At 41.3% G+C, this 25,498-nt stretch overlaps 1 protein-coding gene across 3 annotated transcripts in view; it reads right to left on the reverse strand.

Moving 5' to 3' along the window:
* The window catches only part of pigq (phosphatidylinositol glycan anchor biosynthesis, class Q), a 34,549-nt gene continuing 9,051 nt past the window's right edge, over positions 1 to 25,498 (reverse strand). For all 3 annotated transcript variants that reach the window (XM_090197781.1, XM_090197782.1, XM_090197780.1), the window contains exons 8-14: positions 9,433 to 9,559; positions 8,465 to 8,618; positions 6,173 to 6,284; positions 5,935 to 6,015; positions 5,464 to 5,578; positions 5,077 to 5,138; positions 1 to 176 (exon numbers count right to left, since the gene is read on the reverse strand). In XM_090197781.1, the coding sequence (XP_090053907.1) occupies positions 24 to 176; positions 5,077 to 5,138; positions 5,464 to 5,578; positions 5,935 to 6,015; positions 6,173 to 6,284; positions 8,465 to 8,618; positions 9,433 to 9,559 (804 nt within the window). In that variant the 3' untranslated portion in view covers positions 1 to 23. The remainder of the gene's footprint in view (positions 177 to 5,076; positions 5,139 to 5,463; positions 5,579 to 5,934; positions 6,016 to 6,172; positions 6,285 to 8,464; positions 8,619 to 9,432; positions 9,560 to 25,498) is intronic.

Consider the following 25,498-nt stretch of genomic DNA (forward strand, 5'->3'; position numbering starts at 1 on the left):
CCCCATCTCTCTCTCCCCTGGTCCTAGTCTATCTTGGTAGTCTTGTGTCTCCAGGGGTAGATGAGTTCTCCCAGAAACAGCTTCTTGCAGAGGGCCAGCCAGGAGTCTTTAGGGTAGCAGCTGTAGGTGGGGGTCCTGTAGGTCTGAACCACACTGCTCACCTTCAGAGGGTTAATCTGAGAGAGAGACGGAGGGAGGGGGGAAACATAAACATGTCTAGGTTTATCTAGGAGAAAAACTGTGAATGACACATGTGTAGGGTATGTCTGTGTGGTTTTACAGAAATAAATAACCTAAACTGACTGTGTGTAGGGTATGTCTGTGTGGTTTTACAGGAATAAATAACCTAAACTGACTGTGTGTAGGGTATGTCTGTGTGGTTTTACAGGAATAAATAACCTAAACTGACTGTGTGTAGGGTATGTCTGTGTGGTTTTACAGGAATAAATAACCTAAACTGACTGTGTGTAGGGTATGTCTGTGTGGTTGTGGTTTTACAGGAATACATAACCTAAACTGACTGTGTGTAGGGTATGTCTGTGTGGTTTTACAGGAATAAATAACCTAAACTGACTGTGTGTAGGGTATGTCTGTGTGGTTTTACAGGAATAAATAACCTAAACTGACTGTGTGTAGGGTATGTCTGTGTGGTTTTACAGGAATAAATAACCTAAACTGACTGTGTGTAGGGTATGTCTGTGTGGTTTTACAGGAATAAATAACCTAAACTGACTGTGTGTAGGGTATGTCTGTGTTGTTGTGGTTTTACAGGAATAAATAACCTAAACTGACTGTGTGTAGGGTATGTCTGTGTGGTTTTACAGGAATAAATAACCTAAACTGACTGTGTGTAGGGTATGTCTGTGTGGTTTTACAGGAATACATAACCTAAACTGACTGTGTGTAGGGTATGTCTGTGTTGTTGTGGTTTTACAGGAATAAATAACCTAAACTGACTGTGTGTAGGGTATGTCTGTGTGGTTTTACAGGAATACATAACCTAAACTGACTGTGTGTAGGGTATGTCTGTGTGGTTTTACAGGAATACATAACCTAAACTGACTGTGTGTAGGGTATGTCTGTGTTGTTGTGGTTTTACAGGAATACATAACCTAAACTGACTGTGTGTAGGGTATGTCTGTGTGGTTTTACAGGAATAAATAACCTAAACTGACTGTGTGTAGGGTATGTCTGTGTGGTTTTACAGGAATAAATAACCTAAACTGACTGTGTGTAGGGTATGTCTGTGTGGTTTTACAGGAATACATAACCTAAACTGACTGTGTGTAGGGTATGTCTGTGTGGTTTTACAGGAATAAATAACCTAAACTGACTGTGTGTAGGGTATGTCTGTGTTGTTGTGGTTTTACAGGAATAAATAACCTAAACTGACTGTGTGTAGGGTATGTCTGTGTTGTTGTGGTTTTACAGGAATACATAACCTAAACTGACTGTGTGTAGGGTATGTCTGTGTGGTTTTACAGGAATACATAACCTAAACTGACTGTGTGTAGGGTATGTCTGTGTGGTTTTACAGGAATAAATAACCTAAACTGACTGTGTGTAGGGTATGTCTGTGTGGTTTTACAGGAATAAATAACCTAAACTGACTGTGTGTAGGGTATGTCTGTGTGGTTTTACAGGAATAAATAACCTAAACTGACTGTGTGTAGGGTATGTCTGTGTGGTTTTACAGGAATACATAACCTAAACTGACTGTGTGTAGGGTATGTCTGTGTGGTTGTGGTTTTACAGGAATAAATAACCTAAACTGACTGTGTGTAGGGTATGTCTGTGTGGTTTTACAGGAATACATACCCTAAACTGACTGTGTGTAGGGTATGTCTGTGTGGTTTTACAGGAATAAATAACCTAAACTGACTGTGTGTAGGGTATGTCTGTGTGGTTTTACAGGAATAAATAACCTAAACTGACTGTGTGTATGGTATGTCTGTGTTGTTGTGGTTTTACAGGAATACATAACCTAAACTGACTGTGTGTAGGGTATGTCTGTGTGGTTTTACAGGAATACATAACCTAAACTGACTGTGTGTAGGGTATGTCTGTGTGGTTTTACAGGAATAAATAACCTAAACTGACTGTGTGTAGGGTATGTCTGTGTGGTTTTACAGGAATACATAACCTAAACTGACTGTGTGTAGGGTATGTCTGTGTGGTTTTACAGGAATAAATAACCTAAACTGACTGTGTGTAGGGTATGTCTGTGTGGTTTTACAGGAATACATAACCTAAACTGACTGTGTGTAGGGTATGTCTGTGTGGTTTTACAGGAATACATAACCTAAACTGACTGTGTGTAGGGTATGTCTGTGTGGTTTTACAGGAATACATAACCTAAACTGACTGTGTGTAGGGTATGTCTGTGTTGTTGTGGTTTTACAGGAATACATAACCTAAACTGACTGTGTGTAGGGTATGTCTGTGTGGTTTTACAGGAATAAATAACCTAAACTGACTGTGTGTAGGGTATGTCTGTGTGGTTTTACAGGAATACATAACCTAAACTGACTGTGTGTAGGGTATGTCTGTGTGGTTTTACAGGAATAAATAACCTAAACTGACTGTGTGTAGGGTATGTCTGTGTGGTTTTACAGGAATAAATAACCTAAACTGACTGTGTGTAGGGTATGTCTGTGTTGTTTTACAGGAATACATAACCTAAACTGACTGTGTGTAGGGTATGTCTGTGTGGTTTTACAGGAATACATAACCTAAACTGACTGTGTGTAGGGTATGTCTGTGTGGTTTTACAGGAATACATAACCTAAACTGACTGTGTGTAGGGTATGTCTGTGTGGTTTTACAGGAATAAATAACCTAAACTGACTGTGTGTAGGGTATGTCTGTGTTGTTGTGGTTTTACAGGAATAAATAACCTAAACTGACTGTGTGTAGGGTATGTCTGTGTGGTTTTACAGGAATACATAACCTAAACTGACTGTGTGTAGGGTATGTCTGTGTGGTTTTACAGGAATAAATAACCTAAACTGACTGTGTGTAGGGTATGTCTGTGTTGTTGTGGTTTTACAGGAATACATAACCTAAACTGACTGTGTGTAGGGTATGTCTGTGTGGTTTTACAGGAATAAATAACCTAAACTGACTGTGTGTAGGGTATGTCTGTGTGGTTTTACAGGAATAAATAACCTAAACTGACTGTGTGTAGGGTATGTCTGTGTGGTTTTACAGGAATACATAACCTAAACTGACTGTGTGTAGGGTATGTCTGTGTGGTTTTACAGGAATAAATAACCTAAACTGACTGTGTGTAGGGTATGTCTGTGTGGTTTTACAGGAATAAATAACCTAAACTGACTGTGTGTAGGGTGTCTGTGTTGTTGTGGTTTTACAGGAATACATAACCTAAACTGACTGTGTGTAGGGTATGTCTGTGTGGTTTTACAGGAATACATAACCTAAACTGACTGTGTGTAGGGTATGTCTGTGTGGTTTTACAGGAATACATAACCTAAACTGACTGTGTGTAGGGTATGTCTGTGTGGTTTTACAGGAATACATAACCTAAACTGACTGTGTGTAGGGTATGTCTGTGTGGTTTTACAGGAATACATAACCTAAACTGACTGTGTGTAGGGTATGTCTGTGTGGTTTTACAGGAATAAATAACCTAAACTGACTGTGTGTAGGGTATGTCTGTGTGGTTTTACAGGAATAAATAACCTAAACTGACTGTGTGTAGGGTATGTCTGTGTGGTTTTACAGGAATAAATAACCTAAACTGACTGTGTGTAGGGTATGTCTGTGTGGTTTTACAGGAATAAATAACCTAAACTGACTGTGTGTAGGGTATGTCTGTGTTGTTGTGGTTTTACAGGAATACATAACCTAAACTGACTGTGTGTAGGGTATGTCTGTGTGGTTTTACAGGAATAAATAACCTAAACTGACTGTGTGTAGGGTATGTCTGTGTGGTTTTACAGGAATAAATAACCTAAACTGACTGTGTGTAGGGTATGTCTGTGTGGTTTTACAGGAATAAATAACCTAAACTGACTGTGTGTAGGGTATGTCTGTGTGGTTGTGGTTTTACAGGAATACATAACCTAAACTGACTGTGTGTAGGGTATGTCTGTGTGGTTTTACAGGAATAAATAACCTAAACTGACTGTGTGTAGGGTATGTCTGTGTGGTTGTGGTTTTACAGGAATACATAACCTAAACTGACTGTGTGTAGGGTATGTCTGTGTGGTTTTACAGGAATAAATAACCTAAACTGACTGTGTGTAGGGTATGTCTGTGTGGTTTTACAGGAATACATAACCTAAACTGACTGTGTGTAGGGTATGTCTGTGTTGTTGTGGTTTTACAGGAATAAATAACCTAAACTGACTGTGTGTAGGGTATGTCTGTGTTGTTGTGGTTTTACAGGAATACATAACCTAAACTGACTGTGTGTAGGGTATGTCTGTGTGGTTTTACAGGAATAAATAACCTAAACTGACTGTGTGTAGGGTATGTCTGTGTTGTTGTGGTTTTACAGGAATAAATAACCTAAACTGACTGTGTGTAGGGTATGTCTGTGTGGTTTTACAGGAATACATAACCTAAACTGACTGTGTGTAGGGTATGTCTGTGTGGTTTTACAGGAATAAATAACCTAAACTGACTGTGTGTAGGGTATGTCTGTGTGGTTTTACAGGAATAAATAACCTAAACTGACTGTGTGTAGGGTATGTCTGTGTTGTTGTGGTTTTACAGGAATACATAACCTAAACTGACTGCCATTTTGAGCTTCCGTTTATTTTCCCAGCCAAACGCTGTCATCAAAGAGGATCACAATTGAAATAAGTCGTATACCTTTTTTGTGTGTCCTCAATTATTCTTAATCAAGTGCATCATTTTTTTGTGGAACTAGTTTTAAATGATTAAATAAACTAAAAGACAGAACGAAAAGAAAGACAGGATTTATGTTGTGAAAAATTAAATGAAAGAGAGAGAAGAGAGAAAGAGACAAGAGCGAAAGAAGAGAGAAGAGAAATAAACAAAGAGGAGAAACAGAGAAACAGAGAGAGAAGAGAGTGAGAGATGTCTTACATCCATCATGAGGTGTAGAGGTGTTCCTGGTTCCTCACAGAGCACTCTGAACTTCACCCCCTCTGTAGAGAACACACACACATCTCAGTCAAACACAGAACATCACAGCCCAGCGCCGTCTCCTCCCTCATTCAACCAGGTCTCTCTTAAAAATAGACACTAACCTGGTTAAATAAAAGGAATATAGAAACCACAGTACAGAACATTTTTAAAAACATTTAATAAAGTTGGTTTTGTAACAAACTGGAAATCTGATATTTTTGACTGTCATTATGATTGTTTCATATCGGCAAAGTAGTTAAAATGCTGTCACTTCCTCAAAGTTTTAAAGTACATTTCCTGCAATTCTACACAGTTAGACATGTTGGCAGAGACAGTCCCTCCCACCTGCCAGTCTGTAGGATCTGAAGAGTCGGAGGCCCATGGCGAACAGAGGGAAGGAGTTGATGAAGTCAACACTGAGGTGGAGAACTCCCTGGAACATTACTACCACAAGGCGGAGCTAGACAGAGAGAGACAGAGAGAGAGAGACAGACAGACAGACAGAGACAGACAGACAGACAGTAAGGGGTCAAAGAATAGACATTTTATTGTTCATTGGTTAGAAGGAGAATGTGTTTGGTTCCTTTCCCAGCAGCCCCAGACACACGTGGAGAGGCCCAGGGACAGCACCCATGGACGGAGATGGGATTAAAGTGCCTGTGTGTGTGTTCTCACCAGGGTAAACACTAGGTAGTATAGAGCTGTGGTTGGCAGGAGGAAGGAACGGACGGACGGACGGACGGACGGACAGACGGACAGACAGACAGACAGACATGGATGGAGAGGGGATGAAAGTGCCTGTGTGTGTGTTCTCACCAGGGTAAACACTAGGTAGTATAGAGCTGTGGTTGGCAGGAGGAACAGCAGGATGGTGAAGAGTAACGTCCCGATGAACAACTAGAAAACACCACATGTTAGTTCACTGTAACAAATACACATGTTAGTTCACTGTAACAAATATACACAAATTAGTGTGTGTGTGATAGGTGTGTGTGAGTAATAGGTGTGTGTGTGTGTGTGTGTGTGTGTGAGAGTAATAGGTATGTGTGACTACCTGGTTCAGGTCATAAGAGCAGGAGTCTACTCTCTGTCTGAGGACATTCCATTTCTTCCCTCTGAACAGCCTCCACAGAGAGGACAGACCATATACTGTCATACAGTACAGCCTGGAGAGAAAGAGGAGTGGGGAGAGAGAGAGAGAGGAGGGGGAGAGAGAAGGGAGTAGAGAGAGAGAGAGAGGAGGGGAGAGAGAGAGGAGGGGAGAGAGAGAGAGGAGGTAGGAGAGGGGAGAGAGGAGGAGAGGGGAGAGAGAGAGGAGTAGAGAGAGGAGGATGGGAGGGGAGAGAGAGAGGGGAGGGGAGAGAGTGGCGGTAGGGGAGAGAGAGGCGGTAGGGGAGAGAGAGAGAGAGAGAGAGGGAGAGAGAGGAGGTAGGAGAGGGAGGAGGGAAATGAGAGATGGTGAGAGGAAAGGGAGGTAGGGGGATGAGGGGAGAGAGAGGGAAAGGAGGGGGAAGAGAGTGGAGGGGGAGACGAAAGGGAAAGGAGGAGGAGGGGGAAGAGCAGGGCAGAGAGGGGGAGGGGATAGAGAAAGAAGGATGGAGAGATGAGGGGGATGGAGAGAGAGAGAGGGAGAGAGGGAGGATGGAGGGTGAGAGAAGGAAGATATTTTTAGCCTTCATACACATTTAATAAGTCTGTAAATGACATGCTGAGAGCTCCTCACACATCAATTAGTAAAGGGGAAAGAGGTAACACGTCACCATGATGTTCACAGGGCTGAGAGGTACAAGAGCCTTCACAATGTATTCAGACCCCTTGACTTTTTCCACATGTTGTTACATTACAGCCTTAAAAACATTTTTGTTCCCCCTCAATCTACACACAATATCCCATAATTGTTTTAAAAATGTAAACATTTTCAGGGGGAGGACCCCCAGACCCCCCTGCCAGATGGGGCACCCCTACCTTATACAACGTCAGGAGCCCATGAATAGACCAACAGGTGTGACTGATGATTGAAGCAGGTGTTAAACGTGGGCTTTGCTTCACAGAAAACAGCAGTTGATTTACTCCATTGTCAACTCTTTAAATCACATCAGTAGACCAATATCCTTAAGTATCATGACATCAGCTTTTATAACCTTCAATCTGTTTGTTTTTTAAAATCATATTTTGGACCAGAATAAGGCTCTACTACCTATTGTTCCTGCTGATAATTTGATAATTTATCTGAAGAGAATCGCTAACAGTCAGTAGTAGCCTACCGGTATGCACATTAGGGAGTAAATTAACAGCTCTCACACGGCGCAATTCGGTTTCGTTCACCTAAAATATCCGCTTGTTCGCAAACCCCCCCATCACTAGGCTACACTGACGAGTCACCTTAGCGGCAGTGGGTCGTGTTTACATCGCGACGTGTTGCATTCACCTAAAATATCCGCTTGTTCGCAAACCCCCCCCCATCACTAGGCTACACTGACGAGTCACCTGAGCTGCAGTGGGTCGTGTTTACATCGCGACGTGTTTCATTACGTCGTACGTCATCATCACGGCGTTTTTGCTGCGCTACTGAACAGACAAGTCAAATGTAGTGTTTATAACGCAAGCTTGAGGAGAGCCTATCTCGTCAGGGATCGTATTTATTTTGGAAGAATATGACATGTTAATAAAAATAAATAAATAAAAAAACAGGATAAATATCAGTTTCAGCTGATAATAAACATGTTCTTCAACGAACTGGCTGGACTGAAGAGGACGCAAAAGTTTGAAAAAAGTATTTCAACCGAACCTTCAACTGCAAGGGGGCGTTGCGTTTCCACGTCCCGATTGAAATTCATGACATCCGGCGCAACGTAAGGCTTTAGGAAGAAGAAGATGAAAAGATGTGGTCATTCTTACTCTCATGGTGTGTTAACCTGCCTAATTACACTGAAGACTCAATGTCTGTATCCCAAATGGGACCCTATCCTCTACGTAGTGCACATCTTCTGACTAGAGCTCATAGGGTATTCCCTTTATAGTGCACTAAGGTCAAACGTGGTGCACTTTTGGGAGGCATCGTGACTGTGCTGGTCTCTTCTCACCTGGCTCCATTATGTAACAGTGTTGCTTCCGTCCCTCTCCTCACCCCAACCTGGGCTCGAACCTGGGACCCTCTGAACACACCAACAACAACAACTGGCTCCAACGAAGCATCGTTACCCATCGCAGAAGGTCTCAGAGCGAGTGACATCACCGATTGAAACACTATAAGTGCGCACCGCTAACTAGCTAGCCATTTCACACCGGTTACACATAGACATAGAAACAGTAGATATAGCAGGGTTAGTGACCGGTCTCTTCTCACCTGGCTCCATAGACGTAGAAACAGTAGATGTGGAAGGTGAGCAAGGCGGTGATGTCAGAGAGCAGGGAGAGGGCAAAGGTCAAGCCCAGGCAGGCAGACAGACCCACGTACCACAGAATCATCTCAACGAACGGAGACATCAGGTGAATGTAGCCTGCAGAGAGAGGAGGAGGAGGGCCATGGGTGTGTGTGTCTGTGCAGGAGGGCCATGGGTGTGTGTGTCTGTGGAGGAGGGCCATGGGTGTGTGTGTCTGTGGAGGAGGGCCATGGGTGTGTGTGTCTGTGGAGGAGGGCCATGGGTGTGTGTGTCTGTGGAGGAGGGCCATGGGTGTGTGTGTCTGTGGAGGAGGGCCATGGGTGTGTGTGTCTGTGGAGGAGGGCCATGGGTGTGTGTGTCTGTGGAGGAGGGCCATGGGTGTGTGTGTCTGTGGAGGAGGGCCATGGGTGTGTGTGTATGTGGAGGAGGGCCATGGGTGTGTGTGGAGGGGCATGGGTGTGTGTGTGTGTGCAGGAGGGCCATGGGTGTGTGTGTCTGTGGAGGAGGGCCATGGGTGTGTGTGTCTGTGGAGGAGGGCCATGGGTGTGTGTGTCTGTGCAGGAGGGCCATGGGTGTGTGTGTCTGTGGAGGAGGGCCATGGGTGTGTGTGTCTGTGGAGGAGGGCCATGGGTGTGTGTGTCTGTGGAGGAGGGCCATGGGTGTGTGTGGAGGGGCATGGGTGTGTGTGTCTGTGCAGGAGGGCCATGGGTGTGTGTGTCTGTGCAGGAGGGCCATGGGTGTGTGTGTCTGTGGAGGAGGGCCATGGGTGTGTGTATCTGTGGAGGAGGGCCATGGGTGTGTGTGTCTGTGCAGGAGGGCCATGGGTGTGTGTGTCTGTGGAGGAGGGCCATGGGTGTGTGTGTCTGTGGAGGAGGGCCATGGGTGTGTGTGGAGGGGCATGGGTGTGTGTGTGTGTGTGTGTGTCACTCACTGATCCACAGGTGTATATGGTAGAGGAAGAATCGTCCTAACACCTGGTCTAGAGCCCGGTTCATCTTCAGACCAGCTGGAGCTCCCATCAGCCACTGCAACAGCTCCTCCAGCTCTTTAGCTACATACTAACAACAAAACACACAACAATACATAGCTTAGCTACATACTAACAACAAAACACACAACAATACATAGCTTAGCTACATGCTAACAACAAAACACACAACAATACATAGCTTAGCTACATGCTAACAACAAAACACAATACATAGCTTAGCTACATACTAACAACAATACATAGCTTAGCTACATGCTAACAACAAAACACACAACAATACATAGCTTAGCTACATGCTAACAACAAAACATACAACAATACATAGCTTAGCTACATGCTAACAACAAAACACAATACATAGCTTAGCTACATGCTAACAACAAAACACACAGCAATACATAGCTTAGCTACATGCTAACAACAAAACACACAGCAATACATAGCTTAGCTACATGCTAACAACAAAACATGCAACAATACATAGATTAGCTACATGCTTACAAATCACAGAACAACATTTTGTCTCACCTTATAATATATACACTATGGGCTGTATTTATAAAGTGTCTCAGAGAGCTGATCTAGGATCAGTATAGCCTTTTAGATCATAATGAATCAGATTACATGGAGAGGAGGGACCTGATCCTAGATCATAATGAATCAGATTACATGGACAGGAGGAGCTGATCCTAGATCACAATGATTATGATTATAATGGACAGGAGGGCCTGATCCTAGATCATAATGAACATGATTATAATGGACAGGAGGGACCTGATCCTAGATCATAATGAACATGATTATAATGGACAGGAGGGACCTGATCCTAGATCATAATGAATATGATTATAATGGACAGGAGGACCTGATCCTAGATCATAATGAACATGATTATAATGGACAGGAGGGCCTGATCCTAGATCATAATGAACATGATCATAATGGACAGGAGGACCTGATCCTAGATCATAATGAATATGATTATAATGGACAGGAGGACCTGATCCTAGATCATAATGAACATGATTATAATGGACAGGAGGGACCTGATCCTAGATCATAATGAATATGATTATAATGGACAGGAGGGCCTGATCCTAGATCACAATGATTATGATGGACAGGAGGGCCTGATCCTAGATCATAATGAACATGATTATAATGGACAGGAGGACCTGATCCTAGATCATAATGAACATGATTATAATGGACAGGAGGAGCTGATCCTAGATCATAATGGACATGATTATAATGGACAGGAGGGACCTGATCCTAGATCATAATGAACATGATCATAATGGACAGGAGGACCTGATCCTAGATCATAATGAATATGATTATAATGGACAGGAGGGACCTGATCCTAGATCATAATGGACAGGAGGACCTGATCCTAGATCATAATGAACATGATTATAATGGACAGGAGGGACCTGATCCTAGATCATAATGAATATGATTATAATGGACAGGAGGGCCTGATCCTAGATCACAATGATTATGATTATAATGGACAGGAGGGACCTGATCCTAGATCACAATGATTATGATTATAATGGACAGGAGGGACCTGATCCTAGATCATAATGAACATGATTATAATGGACAGGAGGGACCTGATCCTAGATCATAATGAACATGATTATAATGGACAGGAGGGACCTGATCCTAGATCATAATGAATATGATTATAGTGGACAGGAGGGACCTGATCCTAGATCATAATGGACAGGAGGACCTGATCCTAGATCATAATGAATATGATTATAATGGACAGGAGGGACCTGATCCTAGATCATAATGGACAGGAGGGCCTGATCCTAGATCATAATGAATCAGATTACATGGACAGGAGGACCTGATCCTAGATCATAATGGACAGGAGGGACCTGATCCTAGATCATAATGAATATGATTATAATGGGAGGAGGACCTGATCCTAGATCATAATGAACATGATTATAATGGACAGGAGGGACCTGATCCTAGATCATAATGAACATGATTATAATGGACAGGAGGACCTGATCCTAGATCACAATGATTATGATTATAATGGACAGGAGGACCTGATCCTAGATCATAATGAATCAGATTACATGGACAGGAGGAGCTGATCCTAGATCACAATGATTATGATTATAATGGGAGGAGGACCTGATCCTAGATCATAATGAACATGATTATAATGGACAGGAGGGACCTGATCCTAGATCATAATGAATATGATTATAATGGACAGGAGGACCTGATCCTAGATCATAATGGACAGGAGGACCTGATCCTAGATCATAATGGACAGGAGGGACCTGATCCTAGATCATAATGAACATGATTATAATGGACAGGAGGGACCTGATCCTAGATCATAATGAACATGATTATAATGGACAGGAGGGACCTGATCCTAGATCATAATGAATATGATTATAATGGACAGGAGGGACCTGATCCTAGATCATAATGGACAGGAGGACCTGATTCTAGATCATAATGAATATGATTACATGGACAGGAGGACCTGATCCTAGATCATAATGAACATGATTATAATGGACAGGAGGGCCTGATCCTAGATCATAATGAATCAGATTACATGGACAGGAGGACCTGATCCTAGATCATAATGAACATGATTATAATGGACAGGAGGACCTGATCCTAGATCATAATGGACAGGAGGGACCTGATCCTAGATCATAATGAACATGATTATAATGGGAGGAGGACCTGATCCTAGATCATAATGAATATGATTATAATGGGAGGAGGACCTGATCCTAGATCATAATGAACATGATTATAATGGACAGGAGGGACCTGATCCTAGATCATAATGAACATGATTATAATGGACAGGAGGAGCTGATCCTAGATCACAATGATTATGATTATAATGGACAGGAGGGACCTGATCCTAGATCATAATGAACATGATTATAATGGACAGGAGGGACCTGATCCTAGATCATAATGATTATGATTATAATGGGAGGAGGACCTGATCCTAGATCATAATGAACATGATTATAATGGACAGGAGGGACCTGATCCTAGATCATAATGAACATGATTATAATGGACAGGAGGGACCTGATCCTAGATCATAATGAACATGATTATAATGGACTGGAGGGACCTGATCCTAGATCATAATGAACATGATTATAATGGACAGGAGGGACCTGATCCTAGATCATAATGAATATGATTATAATGGACATGAGGGACCTGATCCTAGATCATAATGATTATGATTATAATGGACATGAGGGACCTGATCCTAGATCATAATGATTATGATTATAATGGACATGAGGGACCTGATCCTAGATCATAATGATTATGATTATAATGGACAGGAGGGACCTGATCCTAGATCATAATGAACATGATTATAATGGACAGGAGGGACCTGATCCTAGATCATAATGAACATGATTATAATGGACAGGAGGGACCTGATCCTAGATCATAATGAATATGATTATAATGGACAGGAGGGACCTGATCCTAGATCATAATGGACAGGAGGGACCTGATCCTAGATCATAATGAATCAGATTATAATGGACAGGAGGACCTGATCCTAGATCATAATGAATATGATTATAATGGACAGGAGGACCTGATCCTTGATCATAATGGACAGGAGGGACCTGATCCTAGATCATAATGAACATGATTATAATGGACAGGAGGGACCTGATCCTAGATCATAATGGACAGGAGGACCTGATCCTAGATCATAATGAACATGATTATAATGGACAGGAGGGACCTGATCCTAGATCATAATGGACAGGAGGACCTGATCCTAGATCATAATGAACATGATTATAATGGACAGGAGGGACCTGATCCTAGATCATAATGATTATGATCATAATGGACAGGAGGACCTGATCCTAGATCATAATGAACATGATTATAATGGACAGGAGGGACCTGATCCTAGATCATAATGAACATGATTATAATGGACAGGAGGGACCTGATCCTAGATCATAATGAATATGATTATAATGGACAGGAGGGACCTGATCCTAGATCACAATGATTATGATTATAATGGACAGGAGGGACCTGATCCTAGATCATAATGAATATGATTATAATGGACAGGAGGGACCTGATCCTAGATCATAATGAACATGATTATAATGGACAGGAGGACCTGATCCTAGATCATAATGGACAGGAGGACCTGATCCTAGATCATAATGAATATGATTATAATGGACAGGAGGGACCTGATCCTAGATCATAATGGACAGGAGGGCCTGATCCTAGATCATAATGAATCAGATTACATGGACAGGAGGACCTGATCCTAGATCATAATGAATCAGATTACATGGACAGGAGGACCTGATCCTAGATCATAATGGACAGGAGGGACCTGATCCTAGATCATAATGAATATGATTATAATGGGAGGAGGACCTGATCCTAGATCATAATGAACATGATTATAATGGACAGGAGGGACCTGATCCTAGATCATAATGAACATGATTATAATGGACAGGAGGACCTGATCCTAGATCACAATGATTATGATTATAATGGACAGGAGGACCTGATCCTAGATCATAATGAATCAGATTACATGGACAGGAGGAGCTGATCCTAGATCACAATGATTATGATTATAATGGGAGGAGGACCTGATCCTAGATCATAATGAACATGATTATAATGGACAGGAGGGACCTGATCCTAGATCATAATGAATATGATTATAATGGACAGGAGGACCTGATCCTAGATCATAATGAACATGATTATAATGGACAGGAGGGACCTGATCCTAGATCATAATGAACATGATTATAATGGACAGGAGGGACCTGATCCTAGATCATAATGAATATGATTATAATGGACAGGAGGGACCTGATCCTAGATCATAATGGACAGGAGGACCTGATCCTAGATCATAATGAATATGATTACATGGACAGGAGGACCTGATCCTAGATCATAATGAACATGATTATAATGGACAGGAGGGCCTGATCCTAGATCATAATGAATCAGATTACATGGACAGGAGGACCTGATCCTAGATCATAATGAACATGATTATAATGGACAGGAGGACCTGATCCTAGATCATAATGGACAGGAGGGACCTGATCCTAGATCATAATGAATATGATTATAATGGGAGGAGGACCTGATCCTAGATCATAATGAACATGATTATAATGGACAGGAGGGACCTGATCCTAGATCATAATGAACATGATTATAATGGACAGGAGGGACCTGATCCTAGATCATAATGGACAGGAGGGACCTGATCCTAGATCATAATGAATATGATTATAATGGACAGGAGGACCTGATCCTAGATCATAATGGACAGGAGGGACCTGATCCTAGATCATAATGAATCAGATTATAATGGACAGGAGGACCTGATCCTAGATCATAATGAATATGATTATAATGGACAGAAGGACCTGATCCTAGATCATAATGAACATGATTATAATGGACAGGAGGGACCTGATCCTAGATCATAATGAACATGATTATAATGGACAGGAGGAGCTGATCCTAGATCACAATGATTATGATTATAATGGACAGGAGGGACCTGATCCTAGATCATAATGAACATGATTATAATGGACAGGAGGGACCTGATCCTAGATCATAATGATTATGATTATAATGGGAGGAGGACCTGATCCTAGATCATAATGAACATGATTATAATGGACAGGAGGGACCTGATCCTAGATCATAATGAACATGATTATAATGGACAGGAGGGACCTGATCCTAGATCATAATGAATATGATTTTAATGGACAGGAGGACCTGATCCTAGATCATAATGATTATGATTATAATGGACATGAGGGACCTGATCCTAGATCATAATGATTATGATTATAATGGACATGAGGGACCTGATCCTAGATCATAATGATTATGATTATAATGGACAGGAGGGACCTGATCCTAGATCATAATGAACATGATTATAATGGACAGGAGGGACCTGATCCTAGATCATAATGAACATGATTATAATGGACAGGAGGGACCTGATCCTAGATCATAATGAACATGATTATAATGGACAGGAGGGACCTGATCCTAGATCATAATGGACAGGAGGGACCTGATCCTAGATCATAATGAATATGATTATAATGGACAGGAGGACCTGATCCTAGATCATAATGGACAGGAGGGACCTGATCCTAGATCATAATGAATCAGATTATAATGGACAGGAGGACCTGATCCTAGATCATAATGAATATGATTATAATGGACAGAAGGACCTGATCCTAGATCATAATGAACATGATTATAATGGACAGGAGGGACCTGATCCTAGATCATAATGGACAGGAGGACCTGATCCTAGATCATAATGAACATGATTATAACGGACAGGAGGGACCTGATCCTAGATCATAATGGACAGGAGGACCTGATCCTAGATCATAATGAACATGATTATAATGGACAGGAGGGACCTGATCCTAGATCATAATGATTATGATCATAATGGACAGGAGGACCTGATCCTAGATCATAATGGACAGGAGGGACCTGATCCTAGATCATAATGATTATGATCATAATGGACAGGAGGACCTGATCCTAGATTATAATGGACAGGAGGGACCTGATCCTAGATCATAATGAATATGATTATAATGGACAGGAGGGACCTGATCCTAGATCACAATGATTATGATTATAATGGACGGGAGGACCTGATCCTAGATCATAATGGACAGGAGGACCTGATCCTAGATCATAATGGACAGGAGGACCTGATCCTAGATCATAATGGACAGGAGGACCTGATCCTAGATCATAATGAACATGATTATAATGGACAGGAGGGACCTGATCCTAGATCATAATGAATATGATTATAATGGACAGGAGGACCTGATCCTAGATCATAATGGACAGGAGGGACCTGATCCTAGATCATAATGGACAGGAGGACCTGATCCTAGATCATAATGAATCAGATTACATGGACAGGAGGACCTGATCCTAGATCATAATGGACAGGAGGGACCTGATCCTAGATCATAATGAATATGATTATAATGGGAGGACCTGATCCTAGATCATAATGAACATGATTATAATGGACAGGAGGGACCTGATCCTAGATCATAATGAACATGATTATAATGGACAGGAGAACCTGATCCTAGATCACAATGATTATGATTATAATGGACAGGAGGACCTGATCCTAGATCATAATGAATCAGATTACATGGACAGGAGGAGCTGATCCTAGATCACAATGATTATGATTATAATGGGAGGAGGACCTGATCCTAGATCATAATGAACATGATTATAATGGACAGGAGGGACCTGATCCTAGATCATAATGAATATGATTATAATGGACAGGAGGGACCTGATCCTAGATCATAATGAACATGATTATAATGGACAGGAGGGACCTGATCCTAGATCATAATGAACATGATTATAATGGGCAGGAGGGACCTGATCCTAGATCATAATGAATATGATTATAATGGACAGGAGGGACCTGATCCTAGATCATAATTGACAGGAGGACCTGATCCTAGATCATAATGAATATGATTACATGGACAGGAGGACCTGATCCTAGATCATAATGAACATGATTATAATGGACAGGAGGGCCTGATCCTAGATCATAATGAATCAGATTACATGGACAGGAGGACCTGATCCTAGATCATAATGAACATGATTATAATGGACAGGAGGACCTGATCCTAGATCATAATGGACAGGAGGACCTGATCCTAGATCATAATGAATATGATTATAATGGGAGGAGGACCTGATCCTAGATCATAATGAACATGATTATAATGGACAGGAGGGACCTGATCCTAGATCATAATGAATATGATTATAATGGACATGAGGGACCTGATCCTAGATCATAATGATTATGATTATAATGGACATGAGGGACCTGATCCTAGATCATAATGATTATGATTATAATGGACATGAGGGACCTGATCCTAGATCATAATGATTATGATTATAATGGACAGGAGGGACCTGATCCTAGATCATAATGAACATGATTATAATGGACAGGAGGGACCTGATCCTAGATCATAATGAACATGATTATAATGGACAGGAGGACCTGATCCTAGATCATAATGGACAGGAGGGACCTGATCCTAGATCATAATGAATCAGATTATAATGGACAGGAGGACCTGATCCTAGATCATAATGAATATGATTATAATGGACAGAAGGACCTGATCCTAGATCATAATGAACATGATTATAATGGACAGGAGGGACCTGATCCTAGATCATAATGGACAGGAGGACCTGATCCTAGATCATAATGAACATGATTATAACGGACAGGAGGGACCTGATCCTAGATCATAATGGACAGGAGGACCTGATCCTAGATCATAATGAACATGATTATAATGGACAGGAGGGACCTGATCCTAGATCATAATGATTATGATCATAATGGACAGGAGGACCTGATCCTAGATCATAATGGACAGGAGGGACCTGATCCTAGATCATAATGATTATGATCATAATGGACAGGAGGACCTGATCCTAGATTATAATGGACAGGAGGGACCTGATCCTAGATCATAATGAATATGATTATAATGGACAGGAGGGACCTGATCCTAGATCACAATGATTATGATTATAATGGACGGGAGGACCTGATCCTAGATCATAATGGACAGGAGGACCTGATCCTAGATCATAATGGACAGGAGGACCTGATCCTAGATCATAATGGACAGGAGGACCTGATCCTAGATCATAATGAACATGATTATAATGGACAGGAGGGACCTGATCCTAGATCATAATGAATATGATTATAATGGACAGGAGGACCTGATCCTAGATCATAATGGACAGGAGGGACCTGATCCTAGATCATAATGGACAGGAGGACCTGATCCTAGATCATAATGAATCAGATTACATGGACAGGAGGACCTGATCCTAGATCATAATGGACAGGAGGGACCTGATCCTAGATCATAATGAATATGATTATAATGGGAGGAGGACCTGATCCTAGATCATAATGAACATGATTATAATGGACAGGAGGGACCTGATCCTAGATCATAATGAACATGATTATAATGGACAGGAGAACCTGATCCTAGATCACAATGATTATGATTATAATGGACAGGAGGACCTGATCCTAGATCATAATGAACATGATTATAATGGACAGGAGGGACCTGATCCTAGATCATAATGAACATGATTATAATGGGCAGGAGGGACCTGATCCTAGATCATAATGAATATGATTATAATGGACAGGAGGGACCTGATCCTAGATCATAATTGACAGGAGGACCTGATCCTAGATCATAATGAATATGATTACATGGACAGGAGGACCTGATCCTAGATCATAATGAACATGATTATAATGGACAGGAGGGCCTGATCCTAGATCATAATGAATCAGATTACATGGACAGGAGGACCTGATCCTAGATCATAATGAACATGATTATAATGGACAGGAGGACCTGATCCTAGATCATAATGGACAGGAGGACCTGATCCTAGATCATAATGAATATGATTATAATGGGAGGAGGACCTGATCCTAGATCATAATGAACATGATTATAATGGACAGGAGGGACCTGATCCTAGATCATAATGAATATGATTATAATGGACATGAGGGACCTGATCCTAGATCATAATGATTATGATTATAATGGACATGAGGGACCTGATCCTAGATCATAATGATTATGATTATAATGGACATGAGGGACCTGATCCTAGATCATAATGATTATGATTATAATGGACAGGAGGGACCTGATCCTAGATCATAATGAACATGATTATAATGGACAGGAGGGACCTGATCCTAGATCATAATGAACATGATTATAATGGACAGGAGGGACCTGATCCTAGATCATAATGAACATGATTATAATGGACAGGAGGGACCTGATCCTAGATCATAATGGACAGGAGGGACCTGATCCTAGATCATAATGAATATGATTATAATGGACAGGAGGACCTGATCCTAGATCATAATGAATATGATTATAATGGACAGGAGGACCTGATCCTAGATCATAATGAACATGATTATAATGGACAGGAGGACCTGATCCTAGATCATAATGGACAGGAGGACCTGATCCTAGATCATAATGAACATGATTATAATGGACAGGAGGGACCTGATCCTAGATCATAATGGACAGGAGGACCTGATCCTAGATCATAATGAACATGATTATAATGGACAGGAGGGACCTGATCCTAGATCATAATGATTATGATCATAATGGACAGGAGGACCTGATCCTAGATCATAATGGACAGGAGGGACCTGATCCTAGATCATAATGATTATGATCATAATGGACAGGAGGACCTGATCCTAGATTATAATGGACAGGAGGGACCTGATCCTAGATCATAATGAATATGATTATAATGGACAGGAGGGACCTGATCCTAGATCACAATGATTATGATTATAATGGACAGGAGGACCTGATCCTAGATCATAATGGACAGGAGGACCTGATCCTAGATTATAATGGACAGGAGGACCTGATCCTAGATCATAATGGACAGGAGGACCTGATCCTAGATCATAATGAACATGATTATAATGGACAGGAGGGACCTGATCCTAGATCATAATGAATATGATTATAATGGACAGGAGGACCTGATCCTAGATCATAATGGACAGGAGGGACCTGATCCTAGATCATAATGGACAGGAGGACCTGATCCTAGATCATAATGAACATGATTATAATGGACAGGAGGGACCTGATCCTAGATCATAATGAACATGATTATAAATGGACAGGAGGACCTGATCCTAGATCATAATGGACAGGAGGGACCTGATCCTAGATCATAATGAATATGATTATAATGGACAGGAGGTACCTGATCCTAGATCACAATGAACATGATTATAATGGGAGGAGGACCTGATCCTAGATCACAATGAACATGATTATAATGGACAGGAGGGACCTGATCCTAGATCATAATGGACAGGAGGACCTGATCCTAGATCATAATGAACATGATCATAATGGACAGGAGGGACCTGATCCTAGATCATAATGAACATGATCATAATGGACAGGAGGGACCTGATCCTAGATCATAATGAACATGATCATAATGGACAGGAGGGACCTGATCCTAGATCATAATGAACATGATTATAATGGACAGGAGGACCTGATCCTAGATCATAATGAACATGATTATAATGGACAGGAGGGACCTGATCCTAGATCACAATGATTATGATTATAATGGACAGGAGGACCTGATCCTAGATCATAATGGACAGGAGGGACCTGATCCTAGATCATAATGAACATGATTATAATGGACAGGAGGGACCTGATCCTAGATCATAATGAATATGATTATAATGGACAGGAGGGACCTGATCCTAGATCATAATGGACAGGAGGGCCTGATCCTAGATCATAATGAACATGATTATAATGGACAGGAGGGACCTGATCCTAGATCATAATGAACATGATTATAATGGACAGGAGGGACCTGATCCTAGATCATAATGAACATGATTATAATGGACAGGAGGGCCTGATCCTAGATCATAATGAACAGGATTATAATGGACAGGAGGGACCTGATCCTAGATCATAATGAACATGATTATAATGGACAGGAGGGACCTGATCCTAGATCATAATGAACATGATTATAATGGACAGGAGGGACCTGATCCTAGATCATAATGAACATGATTATAATGGACAGGAGGGACCTGATCCTAGATCATAATGAACATGATTATAATGGACAGGAGGGACCTGATCCTAGATCATAATGAACATGATTATAATGGACAGGAGGGACCTGATCCTAGATCATAATGAACATGATTATAATGGACAGGAGGGGCCTGATCCTAGATCATAATGAACATGATTATAATGGACAGGAGGGACCTGATCCTAGATCATAATGAATATGATTATAATGGACAGGAGGGACCTGATCCTAGATCATAATGAATATGATTATAATGGACAGGAGGGACCTGATCCTAGATCCTAATGAATATGATTATAATGGGAGGAGGACCTGATCCTAGATCATAATGGACAGGAGGACCTGATCCTAGATCATAATGAATATGATTATAATGGACAGGAGGACCTGATCCTAGATCACAATGGACAGGAGGACCTGATCCTAGATCATAATGAATATGATTATAATGGACAGGAGGACCTGATCCTAGATCACAATGGACAGGAGGGACCTGATCCTAGATCATAATGAATATGATTATAATGGGAGGAGGACCTGATCCTAGATCATAATGGACAGGAGGACCTGATCCTAGATCATAATGAATATGATTATAATGGACATGAGGGACCTGATCCTAGATCATAATGAATATGATTATAATGGACAGGAGGACCTGATCCTAGATCATAATGGACATGATTATAATGGACAGGAGGACCTGATCCTAGATCATAATGAACATGATTATAATGGACAGGAGGGACCTGATCCTAGATCATAATGAATATGATTATAATGGACAGGAGGGACCTGATCCTAGATCATAATGGACAGGAGGGCCCTGATCCTAGATCATAATGAACATGATTATAATGGACAGGAGGGACCTGATCCTAGATCATAATGAATATGATTATAATGGACAGGAGGGACCTGATCCTAGATCATAATGGACAGGAGGACCTGATCCTAGATCATAATGGACAGGAGGGCCTGATCCTAGATCATAATGAACATGATTATAATGGACAGGAGGGACCTGATCCTAGATCATAATGGACAGGAGGGACCTGATCCTAGATCATAATGGACAGGAGGACCTGATCCTAGATCATAATGAATATGATTATAATGGACAGGAGGACCTGATCCTAGATCATAATGAATATGATTATAATGGACAGGAGGGACCTGATCCTAGATCATAATGGACAGGAGGACCTGATCCTAGATCATAATGGACAGGAGGGCCTGATCCTAGATCATAATGAACATGATTATAATGGACAGGAGGGACCTGATCCTAGATCATAATGGACAGGAGGGACCTGATCCTAGATCATAATGGACAGGAGGACCTGATCCTAGATCATAATGAATATGATTATAATGGACAGGAGGACCTGATCCTAGATCACAATGGACAGGAGGACCTGATCCTAGATCATAATGAATATGATTATAATGGACAGGAGGACCTGATCCTAGATCACAATGGACAGGAGGGACCTGATCCTAGATCATAATGAATATGATTATAATGGGAGGAGGACCTGATCCTAGATCATAATGGACAGGAGGACCTGATCCTAGATCATAATGAATATGATTATAATGGACATGAGGGACCTGATCCTAGATCATAATGAACATGATTATAATGGACAGGAGGGCCTGATCCTAGATCATAATGAACAGGATTATAATGGACAGGAGGGACCTGATCCTAGATCATAATGAACATGATTATAATGGACAGGAGGGACCTGATCCTAGATCATAATGAACATGATTATAATGGACAGGAGGGACCTGATCCTAGATCATAATGAACATGATTATAATGGACAGGAGGGACCTGATCCTAGATCATAATGAACATGATTATAATGGACAGGAGGGACCTGATCCTAGATCATAATGAACATGATTATAATGGACAGGAGGGGCCTGATCCTAGATCATAATGAACATGATTATAATGGACAGGAGGGACCTGATCCTAGATCATAATGAATATGATTATAATGGACAGGAGGGACCTGATCCTAGATCATAATGAATATGATTATAATGGACAGGAGGAGCTGATCCTAGATCATAATGAATATGATTATAATGGACAGGAGGGACCTGATCCTAGATCATAATGAATATGATTATAATGGGAGGAGGACCTGATCCTAGATCATAATGGACAGGAGGACCTGATCCTAGATCATAATGAATATGATTATAATGGACAGGAGGACCTGATCCTAGATCACAATGGACAGGAGGACCTGATCCTAGATCATAATGAATATGATTATAATGGACAGGAGGACCTGATCCTAGATCACAATGGACAGGAGGGACCTGATCCTAGATCATAATGAATATGATTATAATGGGAGGAGGACCTGATCCTAGATCATAATGGACAGGAGGACCTGATCCTAGATCATAATGAATATGATTATAATGGACATGAGGGACCTGATCCTAGATCATAATGAATATGATTATAATGGACAGGAGGACCTGATCCTAGATCATAATGGACATGATTATAATGGACAGGAGGACCTGATCCTAGATCATAATGAACATGATTATAATGGACAGGAGGGACCTGATCCTAGATCATAATGAATATGATTATAATGGACAGGAGGGACCTGATCCTAGATCATAATGGACAGGAGGGCCCTGATCCTAGATCATAATGAACATGATTATAATGGACAGGAGGGACCTGATCCTAGATCATAATGAATATGATTATAATGGACAGGAGGGACAGGAGGGACCTGATCCTAGATCATAATGAACATGATTATAATGGACAGGAGGACCTGATCCTAGATCATAATGAATATGATTATAATGGACACGAGGGACCTGATCCTAGATCATAATGGACAGGAGGACCTGATCCTAGATCATAATGGACAGGAGGGCCTGATCCTAGATCATAATGAACATGATTATAATGGACAGGAGGGACCTGATCCTAGATCATAATGGACAGGAGGGACCTGATCCTAGATCATAATGGACAGGAGGACCTGATCCTAGATCATAATGAATATGATTATAATGGACAGGAGGACCTGATCCTAGATCATAATGAATATGATTATAATGGACAGGAGGGACCTGATCCTAGATCATAATGGACAGGAGGACCTGATCCTAGATCATAATGGACAGGAGGGCCTGATCCTAGATCATAATGAACATGATTATAATGGACAGGAGGGACCTGATCCTAGATCATAATGGACAGGAGGGACCTGATCCTAGATCATAATGGACAGGAGGACCTGATCCTAGATCATAATGAATATGATTATAATGGACAGGAGGACCTGATCCTAGATCACAATGGACAGGAGGACCTGATCCTAGATCATAATGAATATGATTATAATGGACAGGAGGACCTGATCCTAGATCACAATGGACAGGAGGGACCTGATCCTAGATCATAATGAATATGATTATAATGGGAGGAGGACCTGATCCTAGATCATAATGGACAGGAGGACCTGATCCTAGATCATAATGAATATGATTATAATGGACATGAGGGACCTGATCCTAGATCATAATGAATATGATTATAATGGACAGGAGGACCTGATCCTAGATCATAATGGACATAATTATAATGGACAGGAGGACCTGATCCTAGATCATAATGAACATGATTATAATGGACAGGAGGGACCTGATCCTAGATCATAATGAATATGATTATAATGGACAGGAGGGACCTGATCCTAGATCATAATGGACAGGAGGGCCCTGATCCTAGATCATAATGAACATGATTATAATGGACAGGAGGGACCTGATCCTAGATCATAATGGACAGGAGGGCCCTGATCCTAGATCATAATGAACATGATTATAATGGACAGGAGGGACCTGATCCTAGATCATAATGAATATGATTATAATGGACAGGAGGGACCTGATCCTAGATCATAATGAACATGATTATAATGGACAGGAGGACCTGATCCTAGATCATAATGAATATGATTATAATGGACAGGAGGGACCTGATCCTAGATCATAATGGACAGGAGGACCTGATCCTAGATCATAATGGACAGGAGGGCCTGATCCTAGATCATAATGAACATGATTATAATGGACAGGAGGGACCTGA

Source organism: Oncorhynchus mykiss, chromosome 13 (assembly GCF_057628025.1).
Source record: "Oncorhynchus mykiss isolate SJ-2025 chromosome 13, ASM5762802v1, whole genome shotgun sequence".
Taxonomy (NCBI): Eukaryota; Metazoa; Chordata; class Actinopteri; order Salmoniformes; family Salmonidae; genus Oncorhynchus; species Oncorhynchus mykiss.